The sequence below is a fragment of the Cygnus atratus genome, chromosome 2, assembly GCF_013377495.2.
Source record: "Cygnus atratus isolate AKBS03 ecotype Queensland, Australia chromosome 2, CAtr_DNAZoo_HiC_assembly, whole genome shotgun sequence".
Classification (NCBI taxonomy): domain Eukaryota; kingdom Metazoa; phylum Chordata; class Aves; order Anseriformes; family Anatidae; genus Cygnus; species Cygnus atratus.
The window spans coordinates 137,774,709-137,794,726 of NC_066363.1; the positions used below are offsets into that span (position 1 = coordinate 137,774,709).

Below are 20,018 nucleotides of genomic sequence, written 5' to 3' on the forward strand. Positions count from 1 at the left end.
GCTCAGTCAATGACAGGACAGGGATGAATGGCTTTAAACTAAAAGAGGGTAGGTTTAGATTAGATATTAGGAAGAAATTCTTCACTCAGAGGGCAGGGAGGCACTGGCACAGGCTGCCCAGAGAAGCTGTGGATGCCCCATCCCTGGAGGTGCTCAAGGCCAGGCTGGATGGGGCTTTGGGCAACCTGGTCTGGGGGGAGGTGTCCCTGCCCATGGCAGGGGGCTGGAACTGGGTGGGCTTTAAGGTCCCTTCCAACCTGAGCCGTTGTACGGTTCAGACATATTCTAAACAGCTTGTGACTGCATTTCATGAGCAGGCCAGTTCTGCCAGTACGTATTAGGCACGTTTTACGAATGCCCATTAGGCAACCACCTCAGAGGCTTCAGGGTCAGTCTGCAGAGTTTCTGAATCACAAGGACTATCAGCAGAAACTTGACTGCCATTTACTTAGGCCAGAGCAGGTGGAAACCTAACAGAGGACTAAGAAATGTATCTAGGAAATGTTTGAGTACAGATATCTGCCTAATAAAGTAGCTACTGATTATTGATTTTGCAGTTGTCGTATCAGTATGACTTACACACCCACATCTTTATTCAAACCCAGGCCTCATTCAGTATTCAGGGCAGATACGCAAGAGGGCAAAAATGAAAGTACAAAACTGGTACTTATTATACTATTGAAAACTCTATTATACAAGATTTTTGTTTCATAATATACCTATTTATCAGCAATAATTGCAACTGGCATTTAAGTGGAAAATTCAGCTGTTTTTCAACCAGAGAAAACTTTCGATTTTTTTGAGTCTGTGAACTCCAGTTTAAAGGCTTTTATAGAAAAAGTTTCCTGCACAAAGTATTTCTTTGCTTCCTGAGAATGAGACTTGTAAAACTAGTTTAACAATTGTTATATTTTTCCAAAAATATAATACAAAAATTCAATGACACTACTGTTATAAACTCATTACTCTGTTCCAGCTGAGGCACACTTTATTTCTGCAAGACAAAGAAATCCATGTTAAGCCAGTATTTTGCAACAGCTCTTGAACCAGAACTGCCAACATTATTTTTCTTTCAAAAAAAATCCCATTTGTAAAACATACTCCTACTAGTGACATAAATGTACAACTTGATCACCAATCACAGGAGAGGTCTCAAGTTTTGGAAAAGGCTTGGAAACAGCTACCGTACATAGTTTCTGTACATATGAGGAAAAACATTAGTACACCTGCATATGGCATCAAGCAAACTGTCTTAACATGAGCACAGTAAGCATGCTTAAACAAAACTACATCAATGAAATATCAATGCCCAGGCTAAAGCACTGTTGAAACCAGGCCATAATTAAGTTTCCTTGCTGAGTTCCTATAAATTCATAATTGCACTATTCAAGCTAAGACATCCTAATTGCCAAAAAGGGAAGACAATTTTTAAGAATTGTTTTAAATTACAAGAGAGATGAAAAAACCAAAGAACTCTGTGTTTGAGTCTCTTTTACTAAAGCAACGTAGTCTCAAGAGATAGCAAGCTAAGTGCTGAAGAGATCATTAGAGAAGTACTGTCTGAATTAGGTTGCTGGGTAATTTTAAAAGCCATTTATGTGAACGTTTAGGAAACCAACATGGAATAACTAACAGTGCTACAGGAAAAAAGTCACACCTTACTAACTTCTATTAGCACAGCTATTCTATTCTATTACTATAGTAACGCACATGGGTATATACTGACATCAGATGACTGGATTTTCTCAAAGTGATAAAATTCCACATTACAGAAGATAGTATACATTACAAAACCTCCCACCATAAATGGAGCATTCATTCATTCTTATAAATTACCTGTGAGGAAAAAAAAGCATAAACAGAAAACCCCCCCAATTCAGAAATGTCTTCCAATGAAATCTTGATTGAAAAGAACAATCTCTTAGACCTGTTTACGGTATGTATGAATTCAGTGACGGTATGTACTGAAGAGGATCATAAGGAACTTGTCCATAAACAGGAAAATGGCAAATGGCTTTCAAATTCTGAGGTATCATTTTCATTGCAGCTCTTTTTTTCTCCAGATATAAAGCACTGGTAAGAGTATTCCATTTATATTTATCAACAAGAGGAGAAAATATTGCAGAATGTGCAAAAACTAATAGACACCAGGATCAGTAATACCTCTTTGATTATAAAAGACATCTAAGTAGGTCTTATTTAAAGGGTTATATCCAGAATAGGAAAATGAAGTGCCCTGAGAATATTGGTATCAAGTTAAGGGTCCGAAAAATAAATCTCATCCTTAAAGGAAAAAATATAATAAAATCAAAAACTACACTCCAAAATGTTTATTTCACTCAAGCAAAGCTAGCTATTTATTCTGCCCTTCTTTCACCTCTTCTTAACATTTATCATCAACTCTTTTGCCCCATCCCATAAACATGTGTACAGCAAGACAACATGCGGAGTCTTACTGAAGTCTACAGGGGGGTTGTACATGTGCCTGGGCCACACCAAGGCTGTTACAGAACCTAGGTCATAGGTTATGAAAAAAAAATCTTTTTCTTTTGAGTTGAAAATCCAGCTGTGGGACCTTCCCAAGAAGTGTGCATTTCAGAGCTACCCAAGCACCCTTACAGAGGAGACTGACTTAACTCTGTCCTCCCACCTATGTGTACTCTGCATTTTCTTCCCTCCTGCTACATACTGCATAATCACTATGTAGCAGGAGAGAAGAGCATGTACAGGCATACTAAGCAAGAACGCACAAATGTGGTTTATTGCTGGGCTGTGTATGGTTTGTTGGGGTGGGATGACAGCCCTCTTTGTTCCAAATCCCAGTTTTATTTGGGCACAATTCACTATTTGTGAAAAAAATATATATACATGGTTTTAATTATTTTCTGTCATGGCTCCCAGAGGCCTCTAAGTATGGACACTTATAAATAAAAACTTATTATTGTTTCTTATTTTGTCCTTGAGCAGGGAAACAAAAGGCAGAGGGAAACAAATGTGAAACTAAACAAGAGCATTGCAAAAATGTTTGTCATAAATATTTTGTGTCTCTAGGAAGGAAATAAAAGCCCTCTTCCCTAGTTAACTAAGCTTATTTCTCCATACTGCTTGGAAGTGTTATTCAGAAGTATCAGAGAGCACTTTTAAGCTACCTGTTCTGATTTATTACTATCAAGTCATGCAACATGTAGGAAGCACCCACCTTGCCCATAAAGGTTGAAAAAAGCAACCGATCTCTAAAATCTTGTCTTTTTCAAGCAGAAAGTAGGACAAATCTGCATCTGTCTCTCAAGAAGAGCAATGATTTGTACATCCATTCCTGGTGACGTTTATTTAGGACACCTGCTAGTGCTCCTGCTTCAGCCCATAACACACGAATCACAGAACCAGAGGAAGACCAGCTAAAGTAAACATGATTTATATTTTCAGCCGAGAGATGTGGAGGCCCTATTCTTGAATCAGTTCTAACTTTTAAGCAGTCAGCATCTAATGTAAAACACAGTAAAGTTCACTGTGCAAATGCAGGAACCCAAACCTGTCCCCTGCCAGCCAGATGAAACCATCACTTGCTATCAGGCTGCTTCCAGGGTGCTGGCTTTCCTTTGCTGGGGTTACAGGTGTCAAGATAGTTAGCTCTGGGGGAGGAAGCCTGCCGTCCCAGGGACTGCATTCTTCTGTTCGGTAAGAGGGAAGAACAGGTTTACAAACTGCACTGACAAAATGTCAAGCTATAGAAAGGTAATTACTTTCTTATTACAGATTGCTACTAAAATAAATTCAGACTGAAAATGACTGTACTTTTTTAAAAAAACAGCGTCTCCAACAACATAAGAAAGAATCACGATAAGAGATTTCAGTGCAAATGTAAGGAAACGTTTTTGATCAGTTTGGCATATTGACAGGTATTTCCCCCCAGTACATAGAAAAGCTACATGGATAGTTATTAAGCCCTGGTGATTTGAACAACTGCATAGAAACTGCACAACCCCCCTACTTCGTAATACTTCCACCACAAGAATTATTTTATTATCCTTTACACTAAATTTGTTTGCAATACCTTTTCAGATTTTTTTGCATCACTAATCTTTTCCTTAACTTGTTGAAAGTATTAGTTTAAGATCACTTATTCTAACCTTCCATTATCCTCTCAGTTTAATAGACAAATACTGTTTCAGCGTGAAAACAAATTAAAGCATGTACAGAGTGCTTTCATGATGTGAATCATTCTACTTAAACTAATCACTAATCAAGAGGTATGTTTATTGCTAAGAAGACTAAAAGAAAGAAAAACATGTATCAACAAATCCCCCTTTCCTGCCCATTTGCTATACACTGAACCAAAAAGAAAACATACCTGATTTGCACTTCGAACCCATCTTTCCAATCAAATTGCAGCAGGTGGTATATATGCAAACAGAAATACAACCTTATACTTGCATTCAGCAAACATATTTAAATAATATCCCGGAATTATACATTACATTATGACTTACAGGATCAGGCACATAGAGTTAGACTCACCTATAGATTCTGCCCGTTCAAAGAAATAATTCTGTTTAATTCAGTGGGCCTAATTCTGCAGCAGTCCTCAGCCAAACAATGAACACATCAAAAAGTAAACATGTAAATTTACTGTTTAACAAATACACATTATGCATATCTCAGTGTAATTTATAGTTTTATACCTTGAAACTTTTTTCCTCGTTATGTAATCAGTTATGCTGCTGAAGTCAATTTAGATTTTTTCTTTATTTAGGTTCTGTTATTTTTTGATCATTCCTTTAAATCAAGCATTACTAAATTAGATTTCAACAAATGTTCAAATAATAATGCTCTCTTCCAAGAGAAAAATCTGCTAGTTAATCATGAAATACAAAACAACTTTGCAGCAAGATCTGCAGTGATTGCTGCACCCATAGAGAGTCATGACGAGTTCCCATGAACACTGACATTGAAGCAGCAGCTTCCCACACAATCACACCATTTCACTTTAGCTCCAAGGAACTGGTGCAAATGTATGTGGGACATGAGGCAAAAAGCAAGAGACAAGTAATAGAAAGGAGAATTCACAAAAGACTAATTTCAGAGTCCTCCAGAGAGGCTTGCAAAGCTCCAAAACCAGGCTTATGCTTTGAATCTCCTAGTATAGCAGTGCCAAGTACCCCTCTTTCCAACTTTTAACCACAGAATTTGACACATAAAGGACACTGATGACACAACGTTCTCATGCAGGATGAGAAAACATAGTGTAGTATTAATAGAAAAGGGAAGTAAAAGAGCAACATACTTTTCATGGTCCCATCTTCCTCTTCATCATCATCGCTATTTATTACCATGGTCCCCAAGTCTGACTCTAACATGGTACTGTTGTGTTCAATCATCGTCTGAGCACCTTCACTCATCGTGCTTGTAGCCCTCATGGTACCAGCACTCTCTGAACTGGTCTTCACCATGGTGTGCGAGTCCAGCTCATCTTCATCCTATCAAGAAAAGTTTGTCAGAATTCAGTAGAGCATTTCAAAAAAACAAAGTTAAGAAGCAATCCGAATGCTTATTCATCGGTTTTTGTATCTTCACACGACCTAGTTGTACTGCTAGACTTCCAGACTTAAAAATACTTTAAAAAAAAAAAAAAAAAAAAAAAAAAAAAAAAAAAAAGCACTTTATAAAGGAAGAATAAAAACTTTCTTCTTTCTGCCAGATGGATTTACCAGAAGTGTGTCCCACACACCCACTTTCCATCAGCACCCAGCTTTGAACATCTCACTGATTTTCAAGACCCCTTATACTTCTTTGGGATCCAAGATCAGTACCACATGTCACAGAAGGTGATTTGGTTGTTTTGTAGCAGACCATCACCAAGGATTTGTGCTGATCTTCCCTAAATAAATACCATGCCCTGCATCTTATATCACACAGCACCCAGATGACAGTTCAAACAAGTATTAAACAACCTTCTGAAAGTTTTGGAAGTCCACCCCAGGAACGGAAAAATCAGCCTGGCTTACTTCAAGTATTAGTTCTCTTTTAAAGAAAAACTTTCAAAAGAGCAAGCAAAACAATTTATACAGTGTAGAAAAACATCTATAAAGCCCATACTTAATAACCAAGGGTGGGGGTGAGGGAAGAGCTAACATTATGAAGAGATAAAAGAGCATTTTGAATCAATGACAGTAACGTGCCAGGAATATAAAACAGAAATAGTGACAATGCAGTTAATGAATTATAAAATTTATGTGGAATACTAATATTTGAAAACACTACTGGGAAATTTCAGTCACTTCTGAAGTTTGATTTTGAGGATATGCACAACAGTACAGGATTTCAGGAATAACGTGATGGGCTACATACATTTTCTATGAGTAAATTTTATTACTCAACAACAACAATAATAAAAACAGTTTAATAAGTGTACCCATAATTAATAGTGCAAGAAATAATACCCCTCCTCGTGAAGACACTTTATGCCTTTTTTTCTAAATTTTCTGCATAAATGCTACTTTCATTGATTTTATAACCTTCCTAGACAAGACAGAAAAAAGATCCATATATGCATGCATTTCCTCTGCTATGACAAAACTTAATTTGCATTCTAAACAAATTCTATCCCTGATTAGCAAAATATTCTAACTACACAGCTCATCTTGAAAAGCTATCATCTAACACTTTATTATTTGCCAGTTACAAATAACATGCTTGTTGCTATACGTAATGTTGAAACAAGACTTGACCCACTAATTTTCCCTTTTGCTTGCATCTTCCTATTGCTTTATATATTTTATGTTTTAACTATGAAGAGACCTGTACAAAGAAAAAAGTACCCTAGTCCCCAAACCTTTCAGTTCTGGAACTTGCTGTTTCTTACTGAACTAGTTCCTTTCCTTTCCTGGTATTCTCTAACATAGCAGGGATTTGCCTGCAGTAGAGATGTAATTTGAAGAGCCAGCTATATTACATGAGTGCTTGTTTTGCCAGTCGTTGGTCAGAGCAGATACAGAGAACTGCAGTTAGTAGCAATACCAACAGACCAGCTCCTGAAAAGAATCCTGCTACGTCTCAACCCAGAGACACAAAAAGAGATCTAATTTCAATTCAGAGAGTCTAGCTAACTGCGTAACATACTGAAACCGGGATACAGATCTAAATCTGTGAATAAAATTCCAAATGTCAAAAGAATCATCATTTTCCAGATTATAATTTCTAAAAATATTAGCTCATTTGCATTTTTTAAGCTGCGTCCTAAAACACTCTTTTTAGTACCCTATCTTAAAAAAGTACGATATTCCCAAAGATTGAGATAGTTTACAGATACAGCACTAGAGGACTGTGCCCTTAAATAAATAAGGATATTTTAGTAGTGCTCCTCCTGGTGGCAGCTTTAATTTTCGTTACTACTTTTATTTTTCCTGAACGTTCTTGGTGACCCCGCTGGTTTCTGTAAGTTATATTTTACCTTTCCTGAGAAGTACTTTACTTGGAAAGTGAAGTCTTTTCATCCAATATTCTCTTTTTTGTTGTATTTTAGAAGTGCCAAAGGTGTTTGTTTATGAGTGTTTCTTTCAGTACAGCACTACAGTGCCTAACTTAGTCATGACATCCTGCTGCTTCTCCTACTGAAGGCTACAAATGAAGCATCTCTAACATACGGGCAAATCTCTGAGTTTAAAACACAGTAACATCCGATTTACAGGTTTGCTTGCCTAGTATTAACATCCACATGCTAAACTTACTAAAGTTGAAAGCAGAAATGAAAAAACATTTTCCTGAAGTTTCAATTCTTATTTTAGAAGGGGGGGGGGGTGGGGGGGGGGGGGGGGGAGAGTAATGGCCAGAAATATGATCAAATATGAAACGGATTCATAAGTGAACCATTTTCATATCTTCTGCTTCATTAAAAATACAGAGTTTTTAGTTCTTCAGTCAAATCAAGTATCAGGATTTTTTCAAAGAACAGCATTTTATCTTCCAATCCAAGAGTGACAAAAGTCTTTGTCTTACTATTACCTCTCAGCAGAGAACAGTTATCATCCAGTATCTAGAAGACTGGGAATCACATAAGCCAACCTCGGTACTAACAGGGTAGTTGCCCCAAAAATGGAAGCACACAACAATTTTGATCACCAGTGTTTTCTCTAGATCAGGAATGAAATAATGAAAGAAAGCAATATCGAGTTTTTTCAGGGCCTGTGCCTACAAAAAAGTAATCAATTTTTTGAAGTAAACCCAGTTGCTTCCAGATTTGTCATCCCAGTATTTCTCACAAATATGAGATTTAGCTAATACTGCAGAAAAGCAGAGTGGACCTGAAAAAGTAACAGGATATTTTTTTAATAAAATTATGTAAGTGCATGTTTATATGACAGATGAAAGTGATTCCTTGAACAAATTATGATTCATACTTTAGAGTTCATAAATATTGACGTAGAACTTCTGATCTGTTATTAAAACAGGTAAACTCCCTGATTAAATAAAAAACATAATACCAATTTTAACGAGGAAAGAATATAAGGTCTTAAAGCTGAAGTGTCATGTTCTCATGTTGTTTACAAAAACAGATCCAAAAATCAAGTAATAGAAACAGCTAGCTATGGTTTTAAACTGTCTGCCATTCTCTTGTGTACAAGTGACAAGCATCAAACTTTTATTTCTAATTTGCCAGTATACAGCAACTGGAAGTGTGCACAAGCAAGACAGCTTACATCTCTTGAGATGCTAAAGAGATTACAATCAACCACAGAAACTCCGAACAACATTATATCCTAAAGAAAGAATAAGTAAAAGATTGCCAATATCCTGCAACCTTATGGGACTAATTCTGTGGATCTCCTTATCTACCAAAGTAAGTTAGAAGATTAACAAAGCAAACCCTTAAAGCACAAAAACATAATCATGGAGACTCGATTACCAGGAGAGCAAACTCAAGAACAATTCAGTAGCAACGTGCAAGACTCAAAAAATATGTTTTTTACATAGAAGATAGCATCAACACACAAGAAAAGTATTCACAGAAAAGATGAGCTTGCATATCATATGTGAACCTACATTAGAATATAATCAAATGAGAAGTGATTAAGATTCATAGGTTTTTCCTGTTGTGTTTTTAAGATTCATAGGGGAAAAAAAGGGTTGAAGACTAGTTAAAAAAAAAAAAAAGACAAGGAAATATAGCAGCTTGCCTTTGAAATCTCTTTAGCTGTGGTTTGTGTGAATAAAAAAACACTAGATGGCACCAAAGACAGCGACTAGACTGCAAGACATTAAAGGAAGATTTACATGCTGGCAAAATTTAGTATCCTGTAAAATAATTTCATTTACTATTAACACCTCATCATCACCCTTGAAAAACGTGGCTGTAGTCACAGTTATCTTTTTGTAAAAGCACTATAGTAGCTACATAAACACATACTACAGTTTGGGCAAGAACAAGGATTTTTAAAAGTTCCCAACACCTATAAAGCCCAACTACAACCTGAGTACATGCTTAGTACTGAGCACACACATAAGTTTAAACATATCAGCAAAACCACAAAGACTTGACTTTCAGCACACGCTCAAATCCCAGCGAATTCCAAGAGACCTATACATTCAGACTAAACTTAGTCACGAAACAACATTTAAACTTATTTTCTACATACTTTTAACTGACAAGCCTAGTGACAATGACTTGTTGCTTACACCTACCACACTGTTTAGTCATCCTTTTGGCTCTAAATTGCTGAGGACTTGAACAATATGCTCCTGAAAAGCTGTTGGTACCCCTTGGATAGGTGTATTTCAATGGACAAAATAACCTCTAGGTATTTCTTACTTAATTTCAGGACACTTAGAGGACTGTAGTCAAGATCAATTGCTATATATAACACGTCCTTTGACTTAAGAGGAAAAACGCTATGAGAACAGGAAGTTTTAACACTATATTTGTCCTGCAAAGCTACATATATTATCTATAGATAGATAAATAGATGTAGCATATCATACACACAAGCACATACACACAAAGACGCATGAAAGTAAATATAAAAACCTCTAAAAATACAGTCTGGTGTATCAGATTTAAAATACAAAATAACTTAAATGACTCAGTAGTCTTTTAAAACAATGATTTAAAGACTATAAACATATAAAAAGGATATAAACATATAAAGGAATAAGAACAACAATTATTTCCTAAGGTCTCAAAAGGCAGAAGATGTTTCATAACTAATATATGATTAATCAAATGAACTTTTGAATGAATAAGCCTTAACATAGGAATAACTGATAACTGGCAGTTGTCTAAGTCTCTGGTAGTTGCCAGCTGATAATTGACTAAGAAAAAAGCAAAAATGGCTTACTGGAGCAGTAATTATTTGAGTACCCTAAAATAATTAAATATTCCTCGCATAATAGAGACATTAAAATGCAAAAGAAAACATACAGGAAGAGCTGCTTATTAGCTCATTCCTTTAAAGATCCACAGAAATAAATATTTAGACGTGTTTCCTGTGAGCTGCCAGGCAACAAGTCGGTTTGCATTCCCACAATACAGCTGCCCAACCTCAGAACCAAACTCACATCACACTTCAAAAAACGCACACGAGAAGAGATTGGTCATGTTTAGCAATGCCTAAACTAACATTTAAACTTTGATATTGGGATTAACCTTCTGTAGAATACACCACTTGCAATTTTTGCTTAATTAAAAAAATCTGTACAATTACCTCAGCACCTATCAAAACATGTCAGTTTGTCAGAAAGCATTCTCATCACACAAGCAGCTCTTGTAACAGGCATGAAGTCCATTCAGAGCAAGCTATTTTTAATGATATTATATATCTCTGGAAGGATATAGACATAAAGACTGTATTTAAACACAGCCGTTTATTTACAGCTGTATACTACAGAGTTTTGAAGAGCAAAAAATATTTTCATTGTGATTGACAACTTCCTGTACTACAAAGCATTCACAGCAAGTGGTAAATCCAAGAAGTAGAAAGTGGTTTTGGTGATGTGACTCTTCCTCACTTGAAGGATAACAAACTGAATTGATCCTGAAAATCAAGTACTTAATTGTGAAATCATAAATCATAAAGGTTGGAAGAGACCTCCAGCAAGATCACCTGGCCCAACCATGCCCCTACCACCAATGTCACCCACTGAACCATGTCCCTAAGCACCATGTCCAACCTTTCCTTGAACACCCCCAGGGCGATTCTTCACAATCACCCATTCCTTCCCATTCCACTTGGTCAGGTGACCATTACAATACATACGTAACTAATAGGGAATTAAATATACATGCACATATGCAAATATAGTAGTTAGAGCTAAATCCTGTTTCCTAACTAAAAGAACATCACACTACAGATATTTTACGCCTTCCTTCCTGAGGGGTCCCAACACCCGTAGCAGTGAGCAATTAGCACAACTGCTCGAGCTTCGCATAGGAAATTCTTGGGGTTTCAGAGCAATAAATTCAAGCCCCAGATAGGTTAATTCAAACCATTCTTTTTCAACAGTATATGGACTCAAGTCACTGCCCATGAGAGACCTTTAACACCGATAGACTGTCTGCTTACCATTAACACCAACACTTGCCCTTTCTCCTAGGAGTTACTATACGCACATTCCTCAGGCCTGAGTCTGCCGTAGCACCTCCAGGTTAGGCCTTCACAGCCGTATCACTGGGACAAATCCACTTTTAAGGTATTGTTTTGCAGAATTTATGTGCTACGTGGCTGCTACCTTCCAACTGAACAGTGATTCCGATTCCACATACAATCTGAAAACATTTGTAGATACTAAAAGATGAAGAAATAGACTTGTAACTTCCCATCACTACTGCTACACAAAGAATAGGCAGGGACTGCCACAGCTTTTCGTAGAACCGCAGCCATCAGAGCACGTTGGCTAATCAAAACCTGTGCTATCATTTGAGCTGCTTGATCATGCAAACAGCACACAAGACCACCTGTATTTTTCAGAACTGTGGTTTCCTAAAACCACCTGTGGCCTCATTCATTGATATCTGCCTAGTAAGCTTTAAAAACTAAAATCTGCACTGTCCAGAATTTCACTTGATTAGGGCCTCACACCTACATGGTGCTTCAGTCTTCTAACATGCATCGCGTTGCACTGTGAACACACGAATAACACACGTTCAGGAAAAACGGTACAGACAACTTCTCCAGTTAAATAAAAAAATGTAATAGCTTGTCCCACTGTTCAGCAAAATTTCTTACTTCTGTGCTTTCAGCTGTTCAGAATCTTTAACAAGTGCAACTGAAGATGTTGGTGTCACCTCTCAAAGCCACCTGGAATTTCTTACAACGATGTGTTGCACTGAAACTCAGTGGCAAGATTTGGGAAGTCAGTGTCACAACTGAGTGATTATTAAAACCATTTTTTAACAAGATGAGTCATGTATTGTGACAGTATGAAAACTATTTGCAGGTCACTACCTAACATGGACTTTCAACTAACTGTATTTGTCAATAAAGAAATCCCTCCTCCTCACCTCACCATCAGCAATCTTTTTTTTACTCACCTATAACTTCACTTTTTCTATGAAATTAAGCATTTCCAAACTTTTTTCACTCGAGGTTTACCAAACATTACAAAACGGATATAGACATATGTTTACTGATAGCAAAGATTATGCCTACTGACAAATATCATATTAACAATTTTAACAAAAATAAAATTACATCCTAATCACTGCTTTACAATCCTTAGCGCAGATTATTTTTAGAATCATAAAACCATACAAAGACATAAGAAATATATCTCTCAACAGCACAGAAGAACATAAACCAAAATATTTAACAAAACACGATTAAAAACTCTTTTTACTAATCTTTTGGTAAATGCAAACTTTTGAAGAACGATTCAATATAAATCTTACAGCAAAAATACCTGGATACCCTTTCATTTATTACATGGTATTTTTGCTGTAGTAAATAGCTTATAGTAACTATGGTAGCTTTTAAGTTTTCTCTGATAAATCTGATGAAGCTAAAGAGGAAAAAGGCACAAAACCTTTCCAGAATAATTACCACCCAGAAATAATGAAATTTATTTATCCATCAATGGGAGGAGGGGGGGGTGAAGAAATCATCATTGACAAGTGTCATTTCCCAGTCTGCCAGCAGCACCAGCTATTACGTCCTTTTTGTTTGCTCCACTTACTATATCTTTTTACATTTGCATGTGGTCTTCTATGTCTGAAACTTTCCCCAAGCTCAAAGGAGATCTGTTCCTTCCCCTACTGAAGTTTACAAGAATGACACAGACTAACTCCAAAAAAACAAAACCAAAAAACAAACACAAAGCAAACAAACAAAAAACACACACAAAAAAACAAGACATTTTATCTACCACGAGCAATGCTGGCTTTTGCTGGAAAACTACACAGTTAAGCTCACAATCACACTACCCTGGTAATGCAAACACATCTTATGAATTATGGTAGCTTCAAAAGCATACAAAGGTCTGTAATAAACATAAGGTAGCCTCATTTACCTTAGCCCGCAATGAATTTGACTTCAGACTATTTGTGTAGCCTAGTCTGCTGCTGTATGTCTCTCCACTTCTGTGTTTCATTATGATAAAGTCATACTTCAGTTTTCATTTTTCGACTGCCTTCCTTTTCTGAGCAGATGAGGACCCCTTTGTGGCCTTCTCCCGTTCTGTGATTTCATTCTGTCCTCAGAAGTCAACTCCTCCTCAAATTGGTCTCTTCCATGACTCACTTAACAAGTGAGCTAACAAATTCAAAGCGAATGCCTTTATCATTTCCTCAGGTCCCCTGCTACTACTGGAAGGATTGACTCCAGCCCTCTGCAAGACTGCCATTATTGTCCTTTAAAACTCCTCTACAGCATGATCCTGAAAGAAGATGGAGCAAGGCAGGCTAATGCCAGAGCTTCCCATGCTAACTAATCTGCATCTCCTTGTCTGTTCTTCCCTGTTACCCACTCCAGTCTTCTGCCTTATACTTAAGACCAATTTCTTTCAAGCAGATGCCATCTCCTGGTTCAGAGTATGCTGATGCTCATGTACTGGCAGATGACTACAGTCCCTAGAAATTCTGATACAATCAATAAAAAAAGATAAACTTCACATTTCATAGACTACAAAACAACTGCACTTATTTTTAATGAACAGCTGCTTCTGTCTCAACCCTGATTACCAAAGATATTTGTAATTTTCAAGATCTGATGCACCTCTCTTTCACACATAACGACAAGCAGGGTCTTACTGTCTTTTTAAACTTATAATCTATCACTTCACCAAACAACAGAAGTACATGGTAAAACTCCTATGCAGTGCAACATAACAGAGGCAGCAGAATACTACTCAAACCCTATATTTGAGGTGTCCTTACACTAAACCTTGGGGTTCATCAATAAAGCATCAACAATGCCCAAATGTTTGAGGTCCACAATTCATAAGGCAACAGCAGGGAGGAAAGCGTGCTAGTAATGACATTAACTTTTAACATCTGTAATAATCAGTCTCTTCAGATGTCAACTATTCTATATATTAAGTAATGAACATCAACACTGCATGTCAAGTCACACATCTCACAAGTAGCATTTCCTAACGTAGAAAAATAATTCCCAACCTTCCCTGGTTGATTTATTACTAAGCAAATACTATCCAGAGTAAACCAACTTTAAAAAAGACAAGCTATATATATATATTCTTAGAATATACCCTTAGAACAACCAGACATCCAGCAAACAAAAGACCATACTGTAAATTAGGATACGAAATACTGCACGGTATTTGTTTTAAAAGTATTCCCACATATAGATCATCAGCTAACACTCCATAATACATAAAGATCCTATGATTTGGGATAGGGCAAAGTGCATTGCTGCCCCGCTCTCTTTTGTTTACTCAAAGCTGTAAGATTTCTACTGACATTCCAGTCTCCATCTTTTCTCTGTGTTATTCCTCAATGACCTTGGCTCTCATTGTGTGTGTGGCAATAGGCTTCTTTGAAGCACATAGTGCTGCATTGCACAAGACTGCCCTAAAATAAATCACGTAGGGAGAGAAATAATGCTAGGAACACTGGCTTATTTCCAACACTGCCAAATAATTACAAATACAATCTATTTACCACATGATCTGCTTCTCACCTCAAACATATGCTAACAGCAGCATCTGAGGGATGAAATGTTTTTGCCATTTTCACTTTATATGCACAACTTGATTTAAACTGTATTGTAATACCTACTTATTGTGCTTCATAAATAACTATTTTGTGTATTAGACGTTACAAAAAAGCTAGGTAGTCTGAACTTCTGAAAATTATAGCATTTTCCTAAAAGCCCATCTGTGAATATGGGACCCCAACAGTATTTATTTTTTTAATGTTAGTCTGAACAGCTGAAGTTGACATGGTTTCTTTTCCCACCTCCTAAAACTTACTAGGGCACCACATGAAATAGTGCTGAAAGGGGGCTCATACAGCATTACTCACAGAAGCATTATTCATTATGAATAAGAGTAGAACACTCAGACCTCACAGGCTAAAGAACTGGTAGAAACAGTAAAGAAAAGTATTTGAACATATAAGGACAAGAAGCAGGCAAAAAAGAACAGTAACTTATCTATAAAATATGGATGGTTATGGGGGGGGGGGAGGAAATCACAGACCGAGTTTTCTTCCTCCTCTTCTAGTTCCCTCTGCTGTTCCTCATGTCGCTTTGCCTTTATCTCCATAGCTTCAGTGATCAGGTCCCTTAAAATTGAAACAGGCTTTGCATTCTTTATAAACGTGTGCTAGAAAAAAAAAAAAAGAAATTATATAACATCATTACAACAGATTGGATTCAGATTTAATTGCAAGTGTTACTCAACACCACAGACTTCAGTGAAAAATGTGATAAACTTCACATCACACAGTAATTAAAATCTGCACTAACACAACTTGTGATAACTTTTAGCTGCTTCCTAACTAAGATTTTACTTTTACTTACCTTATATTAAAAAAAAATAAAGAAAAGACAGCAAGCCTTGGGAAATGTAATCATAAAACAACTGCTTTATAGTTAAGGACATAATTGTCCAAAGGAAATGTGCATTAAGTAGTAAATAAATAGAGTGGTGATTGTCTGACATAGAAAAACAAACTTTTTCAGATATTCAGTTACAGCATTTAATTAATCTTAACAAGCTGACAGCATAAATTAGTGGCTGTAAGCTGAGCAACTGTGGCTGTTGCTTACTTCAACAAACCTGTACTTTAGTATGTCATAAAACATTTCTTCATCTAGGATGCTGAAACGTAGAACAAGCAAAACAAAATACATTACTTTTAGCAGGAAGACTAATTCTAATTCAAGGCCATTTAAAGCAACAGTTCCTCCTTTAAGACAAGCTGTGGACAATACCATTTACATTCATTTTACTCCCTAGTAAACACCTGCTGTTAGTAATATCCTGGTTTTGTACCATCATATGAAAATGCAATCAAGGCAAAAAGTAGCTCTCCAAGCTTCAGAAATTAAAACTTCATTAAAAAATTGTTCTGTGAAGAACATAACTGACGAATCCAGTTGTCCTGTACCTATTTACCTATCTTCTCCTTTGATATATTAATCCAATTACCCTCCTTTTTCCTCCGTGACCTTTCCCCACAAGCAGTACTTTCGTTCCTGCTCATATCCCTTCAACACGCCCACAGCACCTCCAGCTCCATCGCGCACAGTCCACAGTCCAGCTGGGGAAGAGGCAACACCTACATGTGATGAACGCAGTACTTGGTTCTCCGGCCAGTAAGTATTTGGAAAAAGTAGCACTGACGCTTTTTTGTTACTTGTGTGCACTAATGCAAGTCTGTTTTATCCAGATGCCAGCCATCAGTTAACCATATGAATTTCTAATCTTTAAGGTCTCAAATACTGTCATCATACTAAAAAATCACAAAGTTCCAATTTTTACTGTCCTTCCACTCTACATGGTGTTCTCACAGTGTGAAAAATAAAATACTTCATACCATGACTTATAAACTTACTAAGTTATTACTGGAAACTACTTTGAAAATTTTTTATGTTATTCCTTGTAGAGGAGTTGACTGATTTAAATTTTAAAAAGACCAACTTCCAACTTAAAGAATAAATAAATCTATCACAATTGTCTTAAAAGCAGAAGTTTCAGAAGATCAGTTTCTTATATAGACAGGTAAAGAAAATCAAGAATAATATTTACCAATAGCAGTGAAAAGTGTAAAGGAAGAAGCTTAATGAATTAGTAATCAGGAAAGTAAAAGGAGTAACATTTTTCACTTGTCTCGTTAGCAATGAAAGCTTATTTACAATAATTTTTAGATTCCATTTCAATCATCAAGAACCTATTATAGTTTTTCTACAAATTGACACATCTTGGTTTTTTTGTTAATGCTGGGTTCCCCCCCCCAGTTCATTACCTTTGTTTTACAACACACAGACAGGCATGTTTTCCCTTAGTTATTTGAAGGCTGACTATGGCAGCACCGAAGGCAGGGGATAACACAAATAAAGGGCCAAAGGAAGAAACTTGTCTTCATGTTTTCTCTGTCCCCCATACACCAACATGTGCAGCCCTTGTAAAATGATGTAGATTTCACAATACTTAGTCTTCCTTGATAGATCAGTCCCTCCTGTTTCATTTCTGTACTTCTTAGAAATTTATCTGTTTCATTTATACCTCAGTGCCAAAACAAAACAACTGTTAAATTTCCAAGCACTAAGCAGCTCAGCAAGTGACCTGGCGCATAGGTCCACGCTGCCTATTGCGGCTCCAATTTAAAAACTGGGGTAACTCAGCCCAAGAACAAACTTCTTATACTGTCCATCTGCATCAGACCCTTCTAGGGCACAGAACAACCTGTCTTGTTTAATTTGACATAACCAAAAGGGCAGATTGAGTATACTCCATGGGTGGTCCACACTGAGGGGTCACCTGGGCTCAGTTCCTTTACTTAACACGTGCCTAAACCCTGAGACCTACTGAAGGCCTTTACCCACCAAACAAGAATACAATTTTAATAGCAAGAACCAGCCCTAAACAGTATAATAAGCAATTTATTGTTTAGAAGCAACAAAGGAAAAATAAAATGATACAGGAGCTGAAGAAAAAGGCCAAGAAACAGAAAAGAAATAAGGCATAATAGCTAAAATAAGGCTTGCTCTTAGAAATTTTCAGTTCTGATTTAAAACCAGAGGGGAAAAAACACCATAAAACTTGCATTTCCTCAGAAACTTAAATACTGACCTGTAGCAGCTGTGTTGCTGTAGCTCTTTGTTCGGGATTTTTCACTAAACATTTCTTCACAAAATCTGTGAATTCATCAGACCAGAGCTCTGGCTTCCGAAAGGTTGGAGGAGGATTTGTAGGAATCATAAAAATAGCCTAGATAAAAAGCAAACAATTGCAAGTTAAACAAAACACATTATCACAGCACTGAAGCCAAGGAAATAAATTGCTTTATCCACCTTCCTTATCAGGTTAAGAATCTGGAAAACAAATTTTAAGTAGGCTAGGATTTCCACTCAGATTGAGATTCAGGAAGCAAATCCATCTGCTACTAATGTAGCTACTTCCCATTAGATTTTTCTATTTAAACTGTATCCCACTGAGCACATCACTCTCCATTTTATCTATTGTTTATCAGTCTCGAGAGATGATTTTGTTCTTTTGAAATTTCTTTGTAGAAATAATGGTACTGCTCATTTAAACAGACGCAAGAAAGTCACTGTGAAAAGCCAAGTTCACCTTCTCATCTCTTAGCTGCATTTCATTTTATATGAAAATTGCACAGGAGAGTTGGTAGGACTACCATTCGCTTCTGCATTCATTATCATTTGGTTGTAATTTTAAAACTTGCTTTTCCTAATATGCTTTTGAAACAAGTGCTGTAAGACCTAAGGCCTAAATGATGACAAAAATAATCAAGTAACTTGCCTATTAGCAATCAGATTTTACTTGAAATTGAAAAGGCAGCATTTTACCTACAAATAAAATTCCACACTGTTGAGAACCATACCCAAATTCTTCAATTAGAAAAAAAAGATTCATTTTATATATATATATAAGCATGTATGTGCGTGTGTGCATACATATATAAAGAAATCCCTCTTAAAGCTGGATAAATTGTACCATTTGTTTTATGACAGACCACTGTAAGATAACTGGAAATTTTGAACTTCCATATGTAATACCAAATGCATACAGCATCACTTCAGAAGATTTACACATGACAGCAAGACACCTATTGAAAACCAGGTCTACTGTCAGAAATGAACATTTTCTCCTCCTCCTAACAGCAGGCACAGTTTTGTCACGTTTTCAAAAGTGAAAGGAAGTGGAAGCTTTGTAAGCCTGCAGTCCTTCATCTGTTTCTCTCTACAAGCACAGACAGAATTACATACTCAGTGGAAAAGTGAAAAGTGCAAAAAAAATTAAATATGCACACCATTAACATAGTAGAGGCAGCAGAAGCTTCAAACCATTTGAAACATGGGCAGAAGGAAGAGAAAGCTTCCCAATATTGTATCCATAGCTTCTTGAGAAGCTTGACTGGTCTTCAAAGTGGGTTTAACTTTTTCAAAATCCTTTTTCTAAAATTCTTCACGTATGCTGAAGAAAGGCAGGACCCATACAGAATGATACAATTATTTATTGTATCTTGATGAATTATTTCAGTATCGAATACTTTATTTTAATTCAAATACTTAAACACGTACAAAACTTATTTCACTATCTAACACTGCCTAATGCAAACATTACAGGACCAAATCTAGGCATTTTATGTAATAGATTAAGATGTATGCTACAATAGCTTCATATTGTCAGTGGACAGCCTTGCCAAGCCGGTGAACGAACTCAGAAGAAGTAGCACTCTATTACTTTACCATTGGCCATAATTACTTATTCATGATACAAGACTGCCAGTACAAATCAAGTGCTTCTGGTAAAGCAGTGTAGAACAAATTCAGCTGCTCCTGTCCTTGAGAGTAATGATTCCTCTGAACTCTGAACTGATGATT

The 20,018-nt window shown here is 36.6% G+C and overlaps 1 protein-coding gene across 1 annotated transcript in view; it reads right to left on the reverse strand.

Moving 5' to 3' along the window:
• Positions 1–20,018, reverse strand: part of STK3 (serine/threonine kinase 3) — a 144,659-nt gene that overhangs the window by 60,371 nt on the left and 64,270 nt on the right. The window contains exons 7-9 of the mRNA XM_035546366.2: positions 18,244–18,381; positions 15,646–15,771; positions 5,285–5,477 (exon numbers count right to left, since the gene is read on the reverse strand). Coding sequence (XP_035402259.1) covers positions 5,285–5,477; positions 15,646–15,771; positions 18,244–18,381 — 457 coding nt within the window. The remainder of the gene's footprint in view (positions 1–5,284; positions 5,478–15,645; positions 15,772–18,243; positions 18,382–20,018) is intronic.